The sequence below is a fragment of the Salvelinus namaycush genome, chromosome 9, assembly GCF_016432855.1.
Source record: "Salvelinus namaycush isolate Seneca chromosome 9, SaNama_1.0, whole genome shotgun sequence".
NCBI lineage: Eukaryota > Metazoa > Chordata > Actinopteri > Salmoniformes > Salmonidae > Salvelinus > Salvelinus namaycush.
In genome coordinates, this window is record NC_052315.1 from 39967595 (window position 1) to 39983608 (window position 16014).

Consider the following 16014-nt stretch of genomic DNA (forward strand, 5'->3'; position numbering starts at 1 on the left):
TGATGACGTGGTTGGTGACACTTTGCTTCTTAATAGTCCAATGTCTTGAAAACTTGACTGCTAACATGCCCAAAAAATTGGGACTCTATCAACAGTAGAATAATGAAAGAAATATCAAAAGATAGTTTTTGAGTGGATTTTACAGTTTACATGATCTTATTAAACTTTCTTTAGCCTCCCTTTAACCAATCATGTGCAACTATTAATGTTACCTACTGGCTATTACAGCTGCTCTTACTTACTTATTTAGTGACAGGGAAAGAAAGAATCTGTTAATGGCCAAAAATGTTTTATTGCCAGGCAAAATAACAGTTGGACTGTTCATCAAGAAGACCAGTGAACTACAGTATTTGAATGGGTAAATACCCACATTCATTGCCTTTTTCGTTGGTGTGTGATTATTTTCTCTCCCTGTCCCCAAATGATCCCTAAGTACAGAAAGTGCACGCGGTCAGTCACCATGGGTAGGTGTTTGACTTTTGCCAGCTGTCTATGGTACTCCGCTGGGGAGCAGGAGTCACAGACTTCCCCTAGGACGGGGTGGGGCACCCCTTCACAGTACACAAATGCAGCATTTTACTTACTCTCTCACTGAAATGTTGGTTTAGGTAGGGGGGAAGGAGGGGGAGGATGAGGAGATGTGGGGGGCTTCTTGGCTAACAGGCCCAGAAATGACATTCTGCCGCTAACTTTGAGCTGCTTCTGGTCTAACCTCAAACGAAGGACTGGAGGGCCAAAGTAAACCAGGATATAAGCAGTGTCTGGGATGCCTGAGGGAAAGGCAACAAACGTCCCCTGCCCTCCTCACTGTCTAAAGGCCTGCTGACTAATCCCGATATTGCTCCATGAGCTAAACCTGCGTCCCTCCTCAACCGGCCAAACAGTCTAGCATTGTGTCGCTGTTCTTTTGGGCTTTTACATGATTCACTCATTGGCAATGTGTGTCCAGCGTTGAATCCTCTTCTTTCTCCGAACCCACAGTGTTCCTCAGAACAAGAGCACAATGTTACAGTAACATGGCCAGATGCATTTCAGCTCTTGCAATATGTTTTGTGTGTGACATACCTTTTGTGATAGTATTCCAGTCAGATCCACTCAGTAGACACTATCTTATGGTATGCACAGAGGCAAGCCTTGTCGATAAAAGTATATTGATCTATTTCATAGCTATATGAGTTTTATATCTATTGACCATGACAGTGCACTGAGTGATTAGTTGAATTGCTGTTGTGGTTTTCAGATGTATCTGGACAACTTAAAAAGGCTTTATAATGTGCCTGTATACTGTACAATGTGTCTTTGTGCCTTGTGTGGCAGTACTGAGGCAAAACTGTGGCAATACTGCTCTCTCCTGGCAACAGCTGGAAAAGAGGTTTAGTAAAGCTAATATCCCTGCTGACTTATGTACCTGTATTGTTCTTTGTTCTACAAATAGTCATGCAACTATACACATGAATGAATGAATGAATGAATTCTGGTCAATGATTGATTATTATTATTTTATTTATTCTGGAGGTAGCATTTTATTATCCTTAAAACAACATACATTTATAGAAATGCATTTAGAATGGCAATTGTCATGCTTTTTTAATGGAATGCAACTTGAACGAAAGCAAAACGATGTAAAATATGTTTCAGAAATCTGACCCCTCTTTCTCCTCTCTGTCTCTGCAGGACTCCCAGATGATAAACTGACAGATTGGTGGTCCACGATGAGAGCGGAGAGATAATCGCGCAGAGAGCCGCCCTCCCATCCCTGCCGTTTGTGCCAATGGAAGCAGCGTATTGATCCATACTCCCAGACTCATCATGCCTCTGCCTCCCAGATAGCATCTCTGAGGACCAGGCCTGCCCAGCAAGCCTCGCCTGCACCATGGCAGGAGAGACTCAGCACACGTACGCTGTCAAAAAGCTGGACGCTGAGTTCAAACTGCAGGATGAGGGTACTGCACTGGAGCAGTACAGTAGCAGTGAGAAAGCCACAAAAGAGTCTTCAGAGCACTTCTCAAGTTCGGACGTGGAGGAGCGGACATTCAGCAGAGGGGCCAAGTTTGTAGACAAGGACAGAGACTATACTCAGCAGCGCGAGGCTGTGATCCGACCTCAGCAGGCGGGGAAAATAGACTTCAAGTCACTGCAGAACAAGCCTAAGTTCGCCAGCAACAGGACGTGGCCCAGTGGCAAAGGCAGCCCCCAATCCCCCAGCGGAAAGAACCGGAGCCGAGACAAGGGCAAGCGGTCAGGGAAGTCGGAGCGCGGTAACCCACAGCAGCTATACAGACTCAGCATCATCAACCCACGCTCTAACCCTACAATCGGCATCGCCTACCCACAGCAGAAGGTCTCGCCACCCAAGAAGCTGGAGGCCAGTCGAGGCCCTGTGTCGGGCAGCTACAGGTTCCACGTGCCCAGTATACCAGAGCGAGAGGCCGAGCTGCAGCAGGAGGAGATTAACTACAGCCGCTGCTTCCAGGAGACCTCCTCCAATCTCACCTCCCCAAGCTATACCTCACAGGCACTGGGAACCACAGGTGGGACATCCACCCACCAGCAGCCACCTCAGCAGCAGCAGCAACCAGGCCCAATGGAGAACAATAATAACACACAGCCAAGCGGCCATCTGCTCTTCCCAGACTTTCAGTTGAGTGGCTCCAATGACTGGTCTCCAGAGAGGACTTTTAATGGTTCTAACTATGGGATTTCCTCACAAAAATCCACAGTTCTCTCGGAGGTGAACAAGGCAAATGGCAGCTGTCTGCCATTTCAGTACGGATACCTCTTATTGGAAGATTCAAACCCAGACCCTTTTCCCTGTGATCAGAACCCCCAATCCCAGGACTATATAGACTCCTCTTTGACTGCTGCCCAGGTGACTCTTAACTCTTTTACCTTTCAGACATCTGGGGAGGGGCAGGAGGGGGTTCAGAATAACACTCAATTCAACAGTGACCAGCGACAGGACAGGTCTTCCTACCCCCATCCTCCACAGCCACCACAGTACCTGCAATCACCACAAGGGGCCGCGTCCTCTATGCACTGCACCAGGGGCCTGAGTGAGGACTCAGCTAGTAGTGAGAGCTCTGGCTCTATCTCCCAGCAGTCAGATCAGGGTAAGAGTTCCCTGCCAGATAGCACGGACACTTTCATCCAGGCAGACAATCGGGATGTAGCCCTCACTTCAGGGAGCAAGAGGAGTTGCCACCCCAAAGACAGTGCTGCTGCCAGCCAGAGAACACACATTCAAGCCAGTGTACAACATGCCAGAAATATTGCACAAGGTCCAAACTCCCAAATGCACTTTTCAAACAAAGCCTACAACAGCAGCCCTCCCCTCAATACCATCCACATGAGCTCAGTGCCTTTTGACAAAAGCGTCAACACCAAGCCCCATAGTAGGTTACCACACTCATGGGAGGGACCAAATAAGACCTTTTCACCAGCAGACCAAAACACTATGGCTTATCCTAATATGAATGATAAGTTTCAGAACCAACCAGCCGTCGATCAAAGGCCAAACACATCCAAAAGCAGTAGGATGCCATGGCAGCAGATACGCCTAACTTCTGTCATGCCAAACCAAAACAGGATCGAGTTGTCTAGGCAACAAAGCAACCAAAAGCTCACTTTTTTGGTAGCACCCTCTGACTGGCAGGATGACACTAAATCACATAAGAATGGCTCACTGAAAAGCCCCAGCTCCTTCCAAAACAATAGACCTAGTGAAGGTCTATCAAACCCAAGGCAAGAGAGTGTCAAACAGGGCTGCAGTACAATACCACATTTTAAAGTTGAGACAAGTCACGCACAGGTCTGTGAGTCCAAGAATAAGCCTATATATTTTGGAATGAACCAATCAGTACCTGGGGCATCATCAAGTACATATGGATATCCACCATTGCAGGTCCCACCAATGGGACTTATGATGGTGTCACCATATGACTCTCCCTCGCCCTCCCCAATCCATAACCCAGCCTCTAGCAGCACATGTTCCTCACTCTCCCCAGCCTCAACAAGCCCTGTCAACCTCTCTGAGGACAGTCAGATATCAAAGACTGGGCATCCCCCTCCATTTTATCACCAGCACCAACTGAAGGCACAAGGACCCACAGATCACCTCAGCACTAACTCTCACCATTTCCACTCAGACGCCTCCCGTAATCTGCCTTACGCCCCAGAGAGGGAAAAACATGACATGATGAGCTACCTACAGAATAAAGAACATCAAAAGCCTAGTATGGAAGGCAACAAGGGCTATATGGAGGGCTTTGGGGTGGAGCACCACCCACCTCCACCACCATACTCTGCACATCAACTGTTATCCACGTCTTTAGCCACGGCAAACCTTGACCAACTGGATGTGCTTCTCACGTGCAAGCAGTGTGATCAGAACTTCACTAACCTGGCCTCATTCCTTGGCCATAAGCAGTACTGTGGACAGCATGCATTTTCACAGAAAGTGGACGACACCAGAACAACTCCAGGAAGTTCAACACAGTTTCACAATGACATGACAAAAGATCCATCCTCTGGGACCAGTTTATGTCAACGTGTCTCCATGCCAAGGTGTCCAACTGACCTTCACCTGTCTCTGCTGGGGCTCAATAAGAATGGAGAGCTGATGTCTGACAGCGAAACAAAAGGAGATTCTAAGGATGACCCCATGAAACTTAACCTGTTCACTGGGGCAGGTAACCTTCCTGTCTCTCTTCCTGACTTGGAGATGGAGGATGCAAAATTAGATAGCCTAATCACTGAGGCTCTAAATGGACTGGGCTATCAGTCAGACAATGCAGAGATTGACAGCAGCTTCATTGATGCATTCGCAGATGATGATCCCACCACTGTCAAAGTATCGTCAAACAGGCAGACTCTGAAAACCAAAGACTCAATGGTCTTTGAGGGCAAAAGCAAACAATCTACTGATGATAGGTCTCTGACACAAGGAAAATATCTTTATGACTCAGACAAAGCGAGCCTTCAGACAGACAACAACCACACAGGAAGCAAACTTGAGAAGACCACTCTGAATATTGAGCAGGATGAGAAAATCAACATCAAAAAAGAACTCTCTCATATAAATTCAAGGATTGCCTCAGGGGAGAAACCAAGGGAGCAAGAAAATAAAGTGAAAGATATAAGAAAGCTGTGCAAGAGTGAAAAGGAAAACACTAACACTCCAAGGTTCCTCTTATCCAGCACATGTTCAGAACGTTGTGGAGTTCGAAGCCTCCGGGATAGTTCTTTGTTGAGTGGCTCAACCTCTTCCCAAGTCACCTCTGCAAACAGGAGTTCCCCAACCCCAAGGATTGCAGCAAGGGAGAATAAAAGGAAAAGGACCGGTGCCGGTACCTGGAGCAAAGAACTCATCCACAAAATAGTTCAACAGAAAAACAAGTTACACAAGCTCCATGTAAAAGGCACCAAAAACCTCCAGTTCTCACTGGTGATGGAGAGATTGACACCCACAGTTCCAAACCCTACATTTGGGGAGTACGACTATGTCTCAGACTCAGATGACGAGTCTGAGCCTGTGAAGATAGCAAGCCAAGGTCGCCTGAGCCAAAGCAGCCGCTGCAAGTACACCTACACAAAGGAGTGCAAATGGAGGGCTAGGAGTGACAGGGACAGTGCAGCATGGCGGCACGAGTCAAAAGAGTGCTTTGATGTAAAGAAAGCTGAAGATGTCTCCTTGTCTCTAGAGAAACCTGGCTCTCACCAGAGACTTCGGAGGAGAGGCAGCAGGTCATCCACTAGCAGTGAAGTCAGCACGTCTGTGAGTATCTCCAGCGATGGCATCAACAGCCCCAAAAGCACTGACCGCACAGACTCAGACTGTGAGAAAAGGGTGGAGATCAGGAGGAAAGACTCTTCAGAGCAGAGAACCTACGAGCGATCTCCACAAAAGTTATGCAAAGAGTCTAGCACACAACTAGCACTGACATTCACCAAATCTACTCAGAGGTATAGCGCTGATAAGACTTTCCTCTCTACTAATAAAGACACGTCAATGGCCTTAAGTATCACTAACTTGAACATTGAAGATGTTGATCCAGTATCAGGGCTACTAAAGGTGGGGAGTGCAGTGAAAACCCTTGAGAAATGCAGAAGCACAGATGTGTCCTCAAGGGAGAAGGACGACTCATTTAGCAGAGAAACTGAAACGAAAGCAAGTTCAGACAAAAACACACCACTGAGGACAGACGTCAAGATCTCCAAAGGGGAATCAATACATTTTCAGTCTATTAGTTCTGATCTCAAATCACATCAGCTTCAATCAGCACATCCTGCCACAAACAACATGGAAGCACATTCTTATAATACATTCAAAAAAGATGAAACCATCTCAAAGGAAAAATCTGTACACAAAAGACGAGAAAGCGTGGGATGTCAATCTATACAGCCGCATACAAAGCTATCAGACATTTCTATGTTTGACAAACACAATGAGAGTGTCTATCCAATGAAAGATCCAATGACTTTCACTAATGACTTAGTCCCCAAGTCCACACCTCTTTGCAGTGCACTCATGGACAAAGTGTGCCTGTCTCCAACTGAACTTCAGGAGCCTCTGACACAGAAAGATTCATCAGATCTGATCCCATACCCCCTAGAGCAGGACCAGAGTCTTATGAAGTCTCCTCTCTCATTTGACACATCGTCAATGTTCGGGGACCTCTCAGTGGCAGGATTTGAAAATGGCCTCTACACTGACATTCCATTGCACAAAGAAGGTTTCAACTCCTTAAATACCACCAATGACAAAAAGGAGGTGTTTAGCTCATCATCCTTTCTTTCTCCTTTCTTGGATCAGAGAGACTGGGGCCTTATGGTCGATGTCAGCCCCATGTTACCGGATGAGATATCCCAATACAAAGACGGCTCTGATAAATTAAATGAAAAGAAATCAGATTACAATCATGTTCCTTTGTCTCTGCCAGACAAAATAATAGACTACAGTACAAATCTCAACAGCTGTGTGTCAGAAGATGAGCTAGAGATAAAGAGGATTGTGACCGAGTTGGAAAATCAGCTCCAGACAGCCAAGCTGAGTCCACCACTGCTTACTGAGGAGTCCCCAAAGCAGCTGAAGATGAGCAGATTCTCCCCTCTGCGTCTGGACGACGAATCTGAGAATGAAGACACTGGTCTAGATATGGGCTGCCCTGTGCAAAGCATGGCGCTGGCAGTGTCAATTATGCCATCTGACCCACATTCAGAGTCCTTTGCTGAGCATAGTCTACCATGGTCCAGTCCATTTGAGTTTGAGTTGATGGAGGGACAGCATACTCCAACCCATGATGAACCCATTGTCCTTGAACAATTTAGCAAGAAGGATGACCGTGAACACAGTATGACAACCACAACGTCAAATACAGAGAAAGTGAAAGAGCAACTGAAACAGGAGGACCACAAAGATGAAGACATGGATGTTGACAAGAGAACTGACATAGAGAAATCTGAGGAGATTCTAGAGAGTAAGACCTATGCCGAAAACCTGATGAAAAGCCTGGAAGTGATATCAGATTCCATTTTCAAAAATGATCCCATAACACCTGAAGAGGAGGAGCCAAACCTCACCTCACGTAAGAGCCCAGCACACTTACACAGGGAAAGCCAAACTCCATCTGCTGATGCTGCTGAAAGCAGAGATCATAATGAAATGGTGATTCCTGATGACGCGAATATTAAATCCACACACTTTAAGTCACAGCCTCCTCTCGCTGAAAAAACAGAGCTCCCATCTGATGTAAAAGAGATTGTTTCACTCCAGCCAACTGAGTCTCTACCTAACAACGACAGTGGGTCAGAATTCAAAGACATCCCAATCATGAGCAATGTCACTGAAGACAATAGTGTTATAGAAACTGATTATTGCTCAAACACTGAAATGGATAATCAACCAATGGCTGAGGAGACCTGTGAGAACCAGAAGCTAGAGGACTATGGGGATGAAATCCTTGAAGCCAAAAGTGCCCTCCCAGATCATACAGAGTGTCTAGATACTACCATTGATGAGCATACAGATCTTCTAAATACTTCCATTGATGAGCATACAGAGCTTCTAAATACTTCCATTGATGAGCATACAGAGCTTCTGAATACTTCCATTGATGAGCATACAGAGCTTCTAGATACTACCATTGATGAGCATACAGAGCTTCTGAATACTTCCATTGATGAGCATACAGAGCTTCTAAATACTTCCATTGATGAGCATACAGAGCTTCTGAATACTTCCATTGATGAGCATACAGAGCTTCTAGATACTACCATTGATGAGCATACAGAGCTTCTAGATACTTCCATTGATGAACATACAGAGCTTCTAGATACTACCATTGATGAGCACACAGAGCTTCTAGATAGCACCATTGTTGAGCATCAGGAGCCAGTGGAGGACATCAGTCTCAATGCTAAGTCTGTGAGCCAGCCCTCCAATGGGTCCAACCTAGCAGAGCAGGAAATGGATGTCAACTTGGATAATAAGCCTGAAGAGGTAGAAAATGCATCTGAGGAACAATCCATATACGTCCAAAGTAACTGTAAGAGTGTATGTCCCTCACCATCTGCAAATGAACAGACGGAGATCAGTTCAACATGTGTAATGAAGGAAGACAACATTGAATCCAAAAGTACAATACAGAACAAAGTGATAAGTCATACAGTTTCTCTGAGGTGTAGCCCCCCTGTGAATGATATTGCCAATCAATCAACCCATGTCTTCATGGAGACTGTCGCAGTTAAGCCTTGCAGTCCACTGTTGATGGAAACCAATACAGAACATGCTAGCCACACATCACCCTTTTCCAACATTGACTCAGATGATGAAAGCACCATGTTGGTCATTGCTGAGTGTGACAGTGACCTTGACAGCGATGCACACATGGAACATACACCTGAGGACAAAGAAACAGAAATGGACCCTGAATGTGAGGCTAACCATAGACAAAGAGAAACGATTCCAGAAGTTGAACACATCCAGGAACAAGTTCCCTTACATCTCATGGCATCTCCCCAGCACTCACCATGCAAAGAGGATCTGCAGATGGACGAAAGGCTGGATATTATTCCAGAGGATGCTCCTCCATCCAGTCCTGTTCTACCAGCTTCTCCACACACACCTGTGGACAACCCTAACACACAAGAACAAGAACATTCACAGCCAATCACATGCAATAATATAGATACTATCCCAGCCTCAACCCAATCTCCCAAGGAGGAAAATTGTGACGACACAAATGCCAAAGAAGCACTGCATATTGATGACTCATTGACCATAACAGCTGAGATGGAGTACTCTTTAGTAAGTCCTCCTCAACTGGACTTGGGAATCACAGACAGTAAAATATGTAGCACTGAAGCCTGCATTCCCTCTCCTCTACCCTTGACCATTGCAACAGAGGAATCTGAGGCAATGGAGGCCCTTACGAAGAGAGTCTCTGTATCACTGTATGATTTCAAACTAAGCCCACTGAACTACAATTACATTCCAGATGAGCCTCCACAACTGAGTCAGTTTGATTACACTCCTATCTCCCCAGCCAATGTGGATGAGGAGGAGCCAGCCATCAAGCAGAGCCCGAAGGATGACTGTCAACCTTGTGATCGCAGTGATGACACGACATTGACATCAGACAAAAGACTGTGTGACATAGAGACAGAGGTACCTATGAGTCCAGACCATACAGCCAAGCTAAGTCCACCAGATGAATCTTTGAACAAGAGCAACATCCAAAATTACATAAAATGTCCATCCATTTTACTGGGTCTCCCTTCTCAGAGCACTGCTCCGTCCACTGGCGATTTGGACATTTGCCCGGCTCCCCTTCAAACGATTGATTATTTGGACTTACATGTTGACTTGCTGAAGAGAGTGGATCCAGAGGCCTTGGATATTTATAAGGTCCCTAGTGAGCTGAACACCCTTGCTTTTATAAAGGACATCTCAGATAATCAGCACACGCCCAAACCACTGATCATCTGTGAGAATGAGCCAACCCCATTACCATCAGACCAAACACAATCACTAACAGTTGAGGAAGGTCAGTGCTCAGTAACCTACCAGCAAGAGGAAGAAACCACCCAGAAAAAGATACATCTGTGTGAGATATGCTCAATGTGTTTCCGGACAGTGCCAGGATTGAAGAGACACAAGGCCATGAAACATTTGATCAGGACTGAAAGAAGCCCACATTTGGAAAACGCAAATCATCAAGGGAGTCTACACAGTTACCAAACATCCCAGTCTATAGAAACAGAACATAAAGATGATCTAGAGCTCCTGGTTCCACAGACCTGTTTGCAAACAGAAAGCAATGAGGTTTCTGAGAATCACTGTCCTGAGACAAGTAATAGCTCCTTCGTAACCAAACAAGGAGAAACGAATTTTATCCTGGAGAACATCACAAGTGAAACAAATATGGCAGTGCCAGCTGATGACATAGTCCAGCAAATGCCTCCTCAGTTTACAAAAGTGAAGAAAATCTACAAACCACGGAAGAACAGAAACAAGGAAGTGAATGTGAAGCCTGACCCATTCTCTGACGAGCTTCTCAATATATTGAAAACAGACATATTACAGGCTATTGCTCCTGAATTCCAAACCCAGGTAAAGCAAGGATGCGGCAAGTCACCTGAGAAACAAGACATAATCAATTATCTTGTAAACCACAAAGTTAAAGAGCAGGAGGAAGTCCCATTTACTGTAACAAGTAACAGTGGCATTGAACAGATTCCAATGTCTCCAATAGAGCTTACAGATCTGGCTATGGACTTGACTCAAAGCAACAATGATACAGAAGAGGTGAAAAGCACAAATCTGCCAGAGATCATCAATGGAGTAGCGGAAGTTAGTATGGAAGTATCTGTAAGTAAGGATATTAGTAGAGGGTATGATATGTCTCGAGAGAATTTACATGACACAAAAGAGGCATGTGAGCAACAAACTAAAGATGAGAGTAATGCCAAAGAGAAACTGGGAGAGGTTGCAGTAAAGATTGAATGTGAGAAAAACAGTGGCCCGACAGATGAGGTGGATAATCTCTCCTGTTTTAAATCTTCTCTTACAAGCCCTCCTAGACTAAGTGCTGATTTGAATGCTTTTCTTGATGACGAAAGCACATTCTCCCAGTTATTCCCCACTAGAAATGAGGAGCTAAAAAGGAAAAAATTTGCAAAGGTTTATGGTAAGAAGAACAAGAAGCAGAAACTATCAACCGATTCACCATTAGTTCAAGACTATCCTCCTCCTGACCTGTATCTCGAAAAGAAAGATGACTATACCGAAAATCAGATAGACCAAACATTTGTCAACAATCAAAATGACCCTTGTGAATATGAAACAATATCCATTGACGATGCTATCATGTTGAACATGTGTCATAATAGCACATTAAAGAGTGATTCCAAAAAAGTATGTAGCATGAAAGGAGACACAACAGACCACAAAGACAATCATGAGAATGATGTGGACCATGGCAGTGATTTCCTATGCCAACCTGAGAGCACTATTGACAAAGCATCATTGGCATGGAATGCCTCCAACGACTCTGTTACAGATACTGGGATCTCCTCTGACCCAACTTCCTGTAAAGCAGAAGCCCCAAACCCACCATGTCCACTTCCTATTATAGCCTCTTCTGCACCTTATCCTGGAGAGTCATGTGCTACAGACAACGTGTCTCCTTTCCACAGCATTGACATCCCAAACCTCAATACCACATTCCAGCTACCCGAAATGCAATTATTTGACTCCAACAAGGACATCTCATTAGTAAGACCCATTGGCACTGATTATGCGGAGACCAGAGACACTGCAAAGGCCAAGAAGCTCACAGAACGCAGGGGAAGGAAACGACAAGAGGGCAGCGTAAAGATCAAGGACAAACAGTACAAGTGCAAGGTGTGCTTCACCTGGTTCCTTACCCTGGGGGAGCTCAACTTCCACAAGTTATCCCACAACCCCTCTCCACCTCCCACCTGCTACATGTGCGTCCAGCGCAAGTTCAGCTCCCGGGAGCAGCTGAGGGACCACCTGAGGGAGAAACACGCCAAGAACAAGGCCGGCTTCTGGACCTGTGGCATGTGCCTGAAGGAGATATCAGACGTGTGGATGTACAATGAGCACTTACGGGAGCATGCCACGCAGTTTGCCCGCAAGGGCCAGTCACACAGCGCTATCCTGGGGAGTCTGCCGGGCTCTGGCATGCAGGAGTCAGCCGTGAAGAACTTCATCACCTCCATCATGCAACGCCGCCCCAGCAAGGCCAGCAGAGAGTCCAGTAAGGTCTCCAACAAGGAGAAACTAGCCGTAGTAGAAAACACAGAGCAGGAGGTGAAAACTACAGAGGTAGCTCAGCCCAAAGTTGTCAAGCCTAAAGGGAACAGTGAAAAAGTGGGGAAACCGAGCACGCTGACACCAGTTGAGGTTCTGCACAATACAGAGCCAGTGCCAAAGAATGTGGAGATGCACCCCAACTGTAAAGACCCCTCGAGAGACTGCCATCACTGTGGCAAGCAGTTCCCCAAACCCTTCAAGCTTCAGAGGCATCTGGTTGTGCACAACTTAAATAAGATTTTTCTGTGCCACAAATGCCCAGTGACCTACCAGGAGCCACAGGACCTAAAATATCATCTGAAGAATGAGCATGAGGAGGTGGATGAGCTTGACTCAAGGCATACCACCCTCTACACCTGTGAGCTGTGTGCAGATGTCATGCATGTGATCAAGAAATCTTTCATCTGCAGCACCTGTAACTATACCTTCTCTAAGAAAGAGCAGTTTGACCGACACATGGAAAAGCACTTGTCAGGAGGGAATAAGATCTTCAAGTTTAGAGGCGTTCTCAGACCTATCAAGACATCTCCCTCCAAAGAGAACGATGAGTGTGAATTGCCAGCTAACAAAAAGAGAAGAATCCTTACTGACAGTCTACAAGAGAACAGCTCTGACAGTGGCATCGCCAGCATAGCCTCACTGCACTTAAATAAGAGTGCTGAGATGCCAGTTCTGAAACTCTCTGTACACACAACAGAGGACTCGACACAGACCAGTGCAGGTGAATATCACACTGAAAATTATGCCAGTGTGAAGACGGAGGACATGGCTGAGGACTACTCTGACATGCTGGTAGAGCTGGAGCATTGTACGTTTCACCTGGGCTCTGAAGGTCTCTCAACTGCTACACCCAAAACAGAGGACATTGATCCCAGTCCTTCACCTAAGCTGCCTGTTAGAGACATTAGTGAGGCCGATGGCAAATCATTCACAGAGCCATGTGATGTGAAGGAAGAGCATGATCCACTTGAGAGCAGTATAGCTGAAAAGGAAAGGGAGTGCTTTGCCAATGATAAGCAGAGCACTCCTGAGAGCAGCATACAGACTACCACAGCAGAAGCTGAAAAGAAGAAGATACAGAGGAGAGATTCCACGGCATCGGATGAGGAGTTGTATGTTAGTTTCCGTGAAAACCTGATCAACAGCTCAATGACACCCGATACACATGATATCCACCGTCCTCCTACAAAGCATAAATCATCTACCATTGTGATGGACCAAATGAGGGAGGGTGAGCTGGGGCAACAGACAACCAGCCCTCACAGCCATGACAACAAGCAGAATGACAAAACCTCCACACCCAAGCCCAGTGAAAACACTAAACACAGCTCCAACAACAGCCCCAGGGCCATGGAGTCAACACCAGTCCACCACACCAAGATCACTTCCCAGGGCCCGCCATCCAATGAGGACAAAGACTCTGTGAGAAGAGAACAGAAGAAGAGGAAAGAGATGAGGACACCTCACAGTTTACAGAGGGTCTCCTCGTCTGCCACAAGGGAGAACCTTGCTGCCGACATCAAGACCAAAAATAGGTTCCGTCTCAGCAAGTGCGAGAGTCCGGCAGTTCACAGGAAATCGGACGGCTCCAGCGAATACCCGGTGCTCTCTTCAGTGAAAGAAGATGTGGTCAGCAACAAAATAGTCTCCAAGCACAAAACATCAGGGAGTCTAGGCCTTCAAGCAAAGAGAAGCTCCCTCGATAACTGCACGCCAAGGAAAGCAGAGATGGTGCATCATATTAATGGGGATTACAAAGCCAAAAAAGGGCCTCTTGGACGGCCTCTTCATTACCCAGTTTCTAAAGCGTCAGCGCTTCCTATGAACAATTCCTTGAATAAGTCTAGGCCAAAGACAGGGGTGAGGTCCATGGAGAGCCACTCCTATAGGACAGCAGAGTCACAGAACAACCTCCTGAGCCAGCTGTTTGGCCAAAAGCTCACCAGCTTTAAGATTCCTTTGAGGAAGGACACTTCAGAACCAATAAACTGATTGTGGGAAGGATCTGTGGGATAGAAAACAAAGAGACTGAATAGTTGTTCACGTTATTGATGATCAAGACAATTCATGACCATGAATGAGATTGCATGGCTCTCTGTGAAATGTTTGTCTAAATACTTATGTTGTCACTTTATGTCTTCTTCTCTTGTAAATGTGTTATTACACAAATGTGAGGAATAATGGCAGAGATTATTTTAATAATCTAGAATGAAAATGCTAGTAGGGCAAATCATTGACTAATTCCTGCTATTCTTAGGTTGAACATTATCTTTTTCAGAGACTATATTTCATTAAAAAAAATACAAAAAGAATACTTGAAAATAAAACAGATTTTTTTTTTTTTTACAACTAATGCATGTCAGTTTCACAATCAAAAAGTGTTCATAGAGAATATAGCTTTTTTTAATGCAACAGGACCAAATGACATCCCAACGGACTTGGACTATGTCAGTGCACCTTTTGTATATGCTTCTCCAAAAATTACTCTTTTTGTATTTTTACCTTACTGTACTTCATTGGCATTCATTATATTAGCTTTGTATAAACATTAACTGGTGCTATGTTATTCTTTATTGTAATGTGAACGCCAATGTCCTCTAACTGAAGGGAACATGAGATCTGTAGCAGTTGATTTCATCCAACCGTTTGTGCTGGTTCTCTGTAGTTTCTTTTAAAAAATTGTAGAAAAAGACTGTAAAATCTCCTCCAACAAAGTATTCATCTGTACGTCCTTAGGAAAGAAAATTAGGAAAGCTTGCATCTGTACAAACTCAGGTGCATCCAAGGACTATTCACAGTCCTGAGACCTGTTTTAGGAGATTCTCCCATGCACTGATATTACCACACACAAAACACACACTCAGTCCTCCATGTCTGTCCTCCAACTGTTTAATTATGAATATTATTTACTAAGACAAAAAAGGTGCTTTATCTTGTTTATATGTATCTTATATTGTATTATATTGTAGGTAGATGATTTCCTGGTGCAATGCTCAATGTCAAAGTTTTATTTTAATAATGTGCAACAGAATCAGAGAGAGATAGAGAGAGAGCGAAATAGAGAGAGAGAAAATACATGGAAATGCAATGCCTCTTGTATTGTAAAGTGGTTCACTTAGTGCCTCTTTTAAAGTTGGTTATTAAAAATATGCATTGGTTTCTCCGTGCTTGTTTCTTCCTTTTGTTTATGGCATCTTTTGCAAATGTTCAAACATCCATCCCTGCAGACCCCCGCTGTCACCACAGCATCATAAATTGAAAAACGGTGAAGGCCGTTTGTGCCTGGAAGCAAAAAGAGGTGCACCGACAACCATAACAGCATCTGACTCACTCTTCTCTGAACACTTCAATGAGCTGCTAACTCATTATCTGAAGGAAGAGCACAAATGTAGCCTTACTACAGGGAACATGGACCCAGAAGCAGGAAACATTCATCAAACCATATGTACCAGGCATACGGGACATTATAAAGCAGGACAACTAGGACTGGAACACTTCCAGTTTTTTCTCTCCCCGTGCTGCCGTCATGAAGCTCTTTCACCGTGTGTTAAGTGGCTTCTATCCCTACATAAACCCAATCTGACATCATATAGGAATAAAAAGCCATAGGACACAGCGGCAGATAGAGACACAGGGGTGGGGCTGGGGTGGAGGTTCTCGGTCCTCCTCACGTCATC

At 45.2% G+C, this 16014-nt stretch overlaps 1 protein-coding gene across 1 annotated transcript; it reads left to right on the top strand.

Moving 5' to 3' along the window:
• Positions 1–1873: 1873 nt before the first annotated feature.
• On the top strand, positions 1874–15496 carry LOC120053273. The gene is made up of 6 exons (XM_039000414.1): positions 1874–3110; positions 4005–4425; positions 4564–4688; positions 5469–5834; positions 6939–7583; positions 9543–15496. Exons 1-6 carry the CDS (start codon positions 1874–1876, stop codon positions 14327–14329), a joined length of 7581 nt encoding a protein of 2526 aa, XP_038856342.1. The 3' UTR covers positions 14330–15496.
• Positions 15497–16014: the final 518 nt, after the last annotated feature.

What these genes read in the sequence shown, in the direction of transcription:
- LOC120053273 (XM_039000414.1), top strand. Translation starts at nt 1,874, where the DNA reads ATGGCAGGAGAGACTCAGCACACGTACGCTGTCAAAAAGCTGGACGCT. An exon ending in CTCCCAGCAGTCAGATCAGG is followed by an intron (nt 3,111 to 4,004) that starts GTAAGAGTTCCC and finishes CACTCTCCCCAG; the next exon opens with CCTCAACAAGCCCTGTCAAC. An exon ending in GGAGCCAAACCTCACCTCAC is followed by an intron (nt 7,584 to 9,542) that starts GTAAGAGCCCAG and finishes CTATCTCCCCAG; the next exon opens with CCAATGTGGATGAGGAGGAG.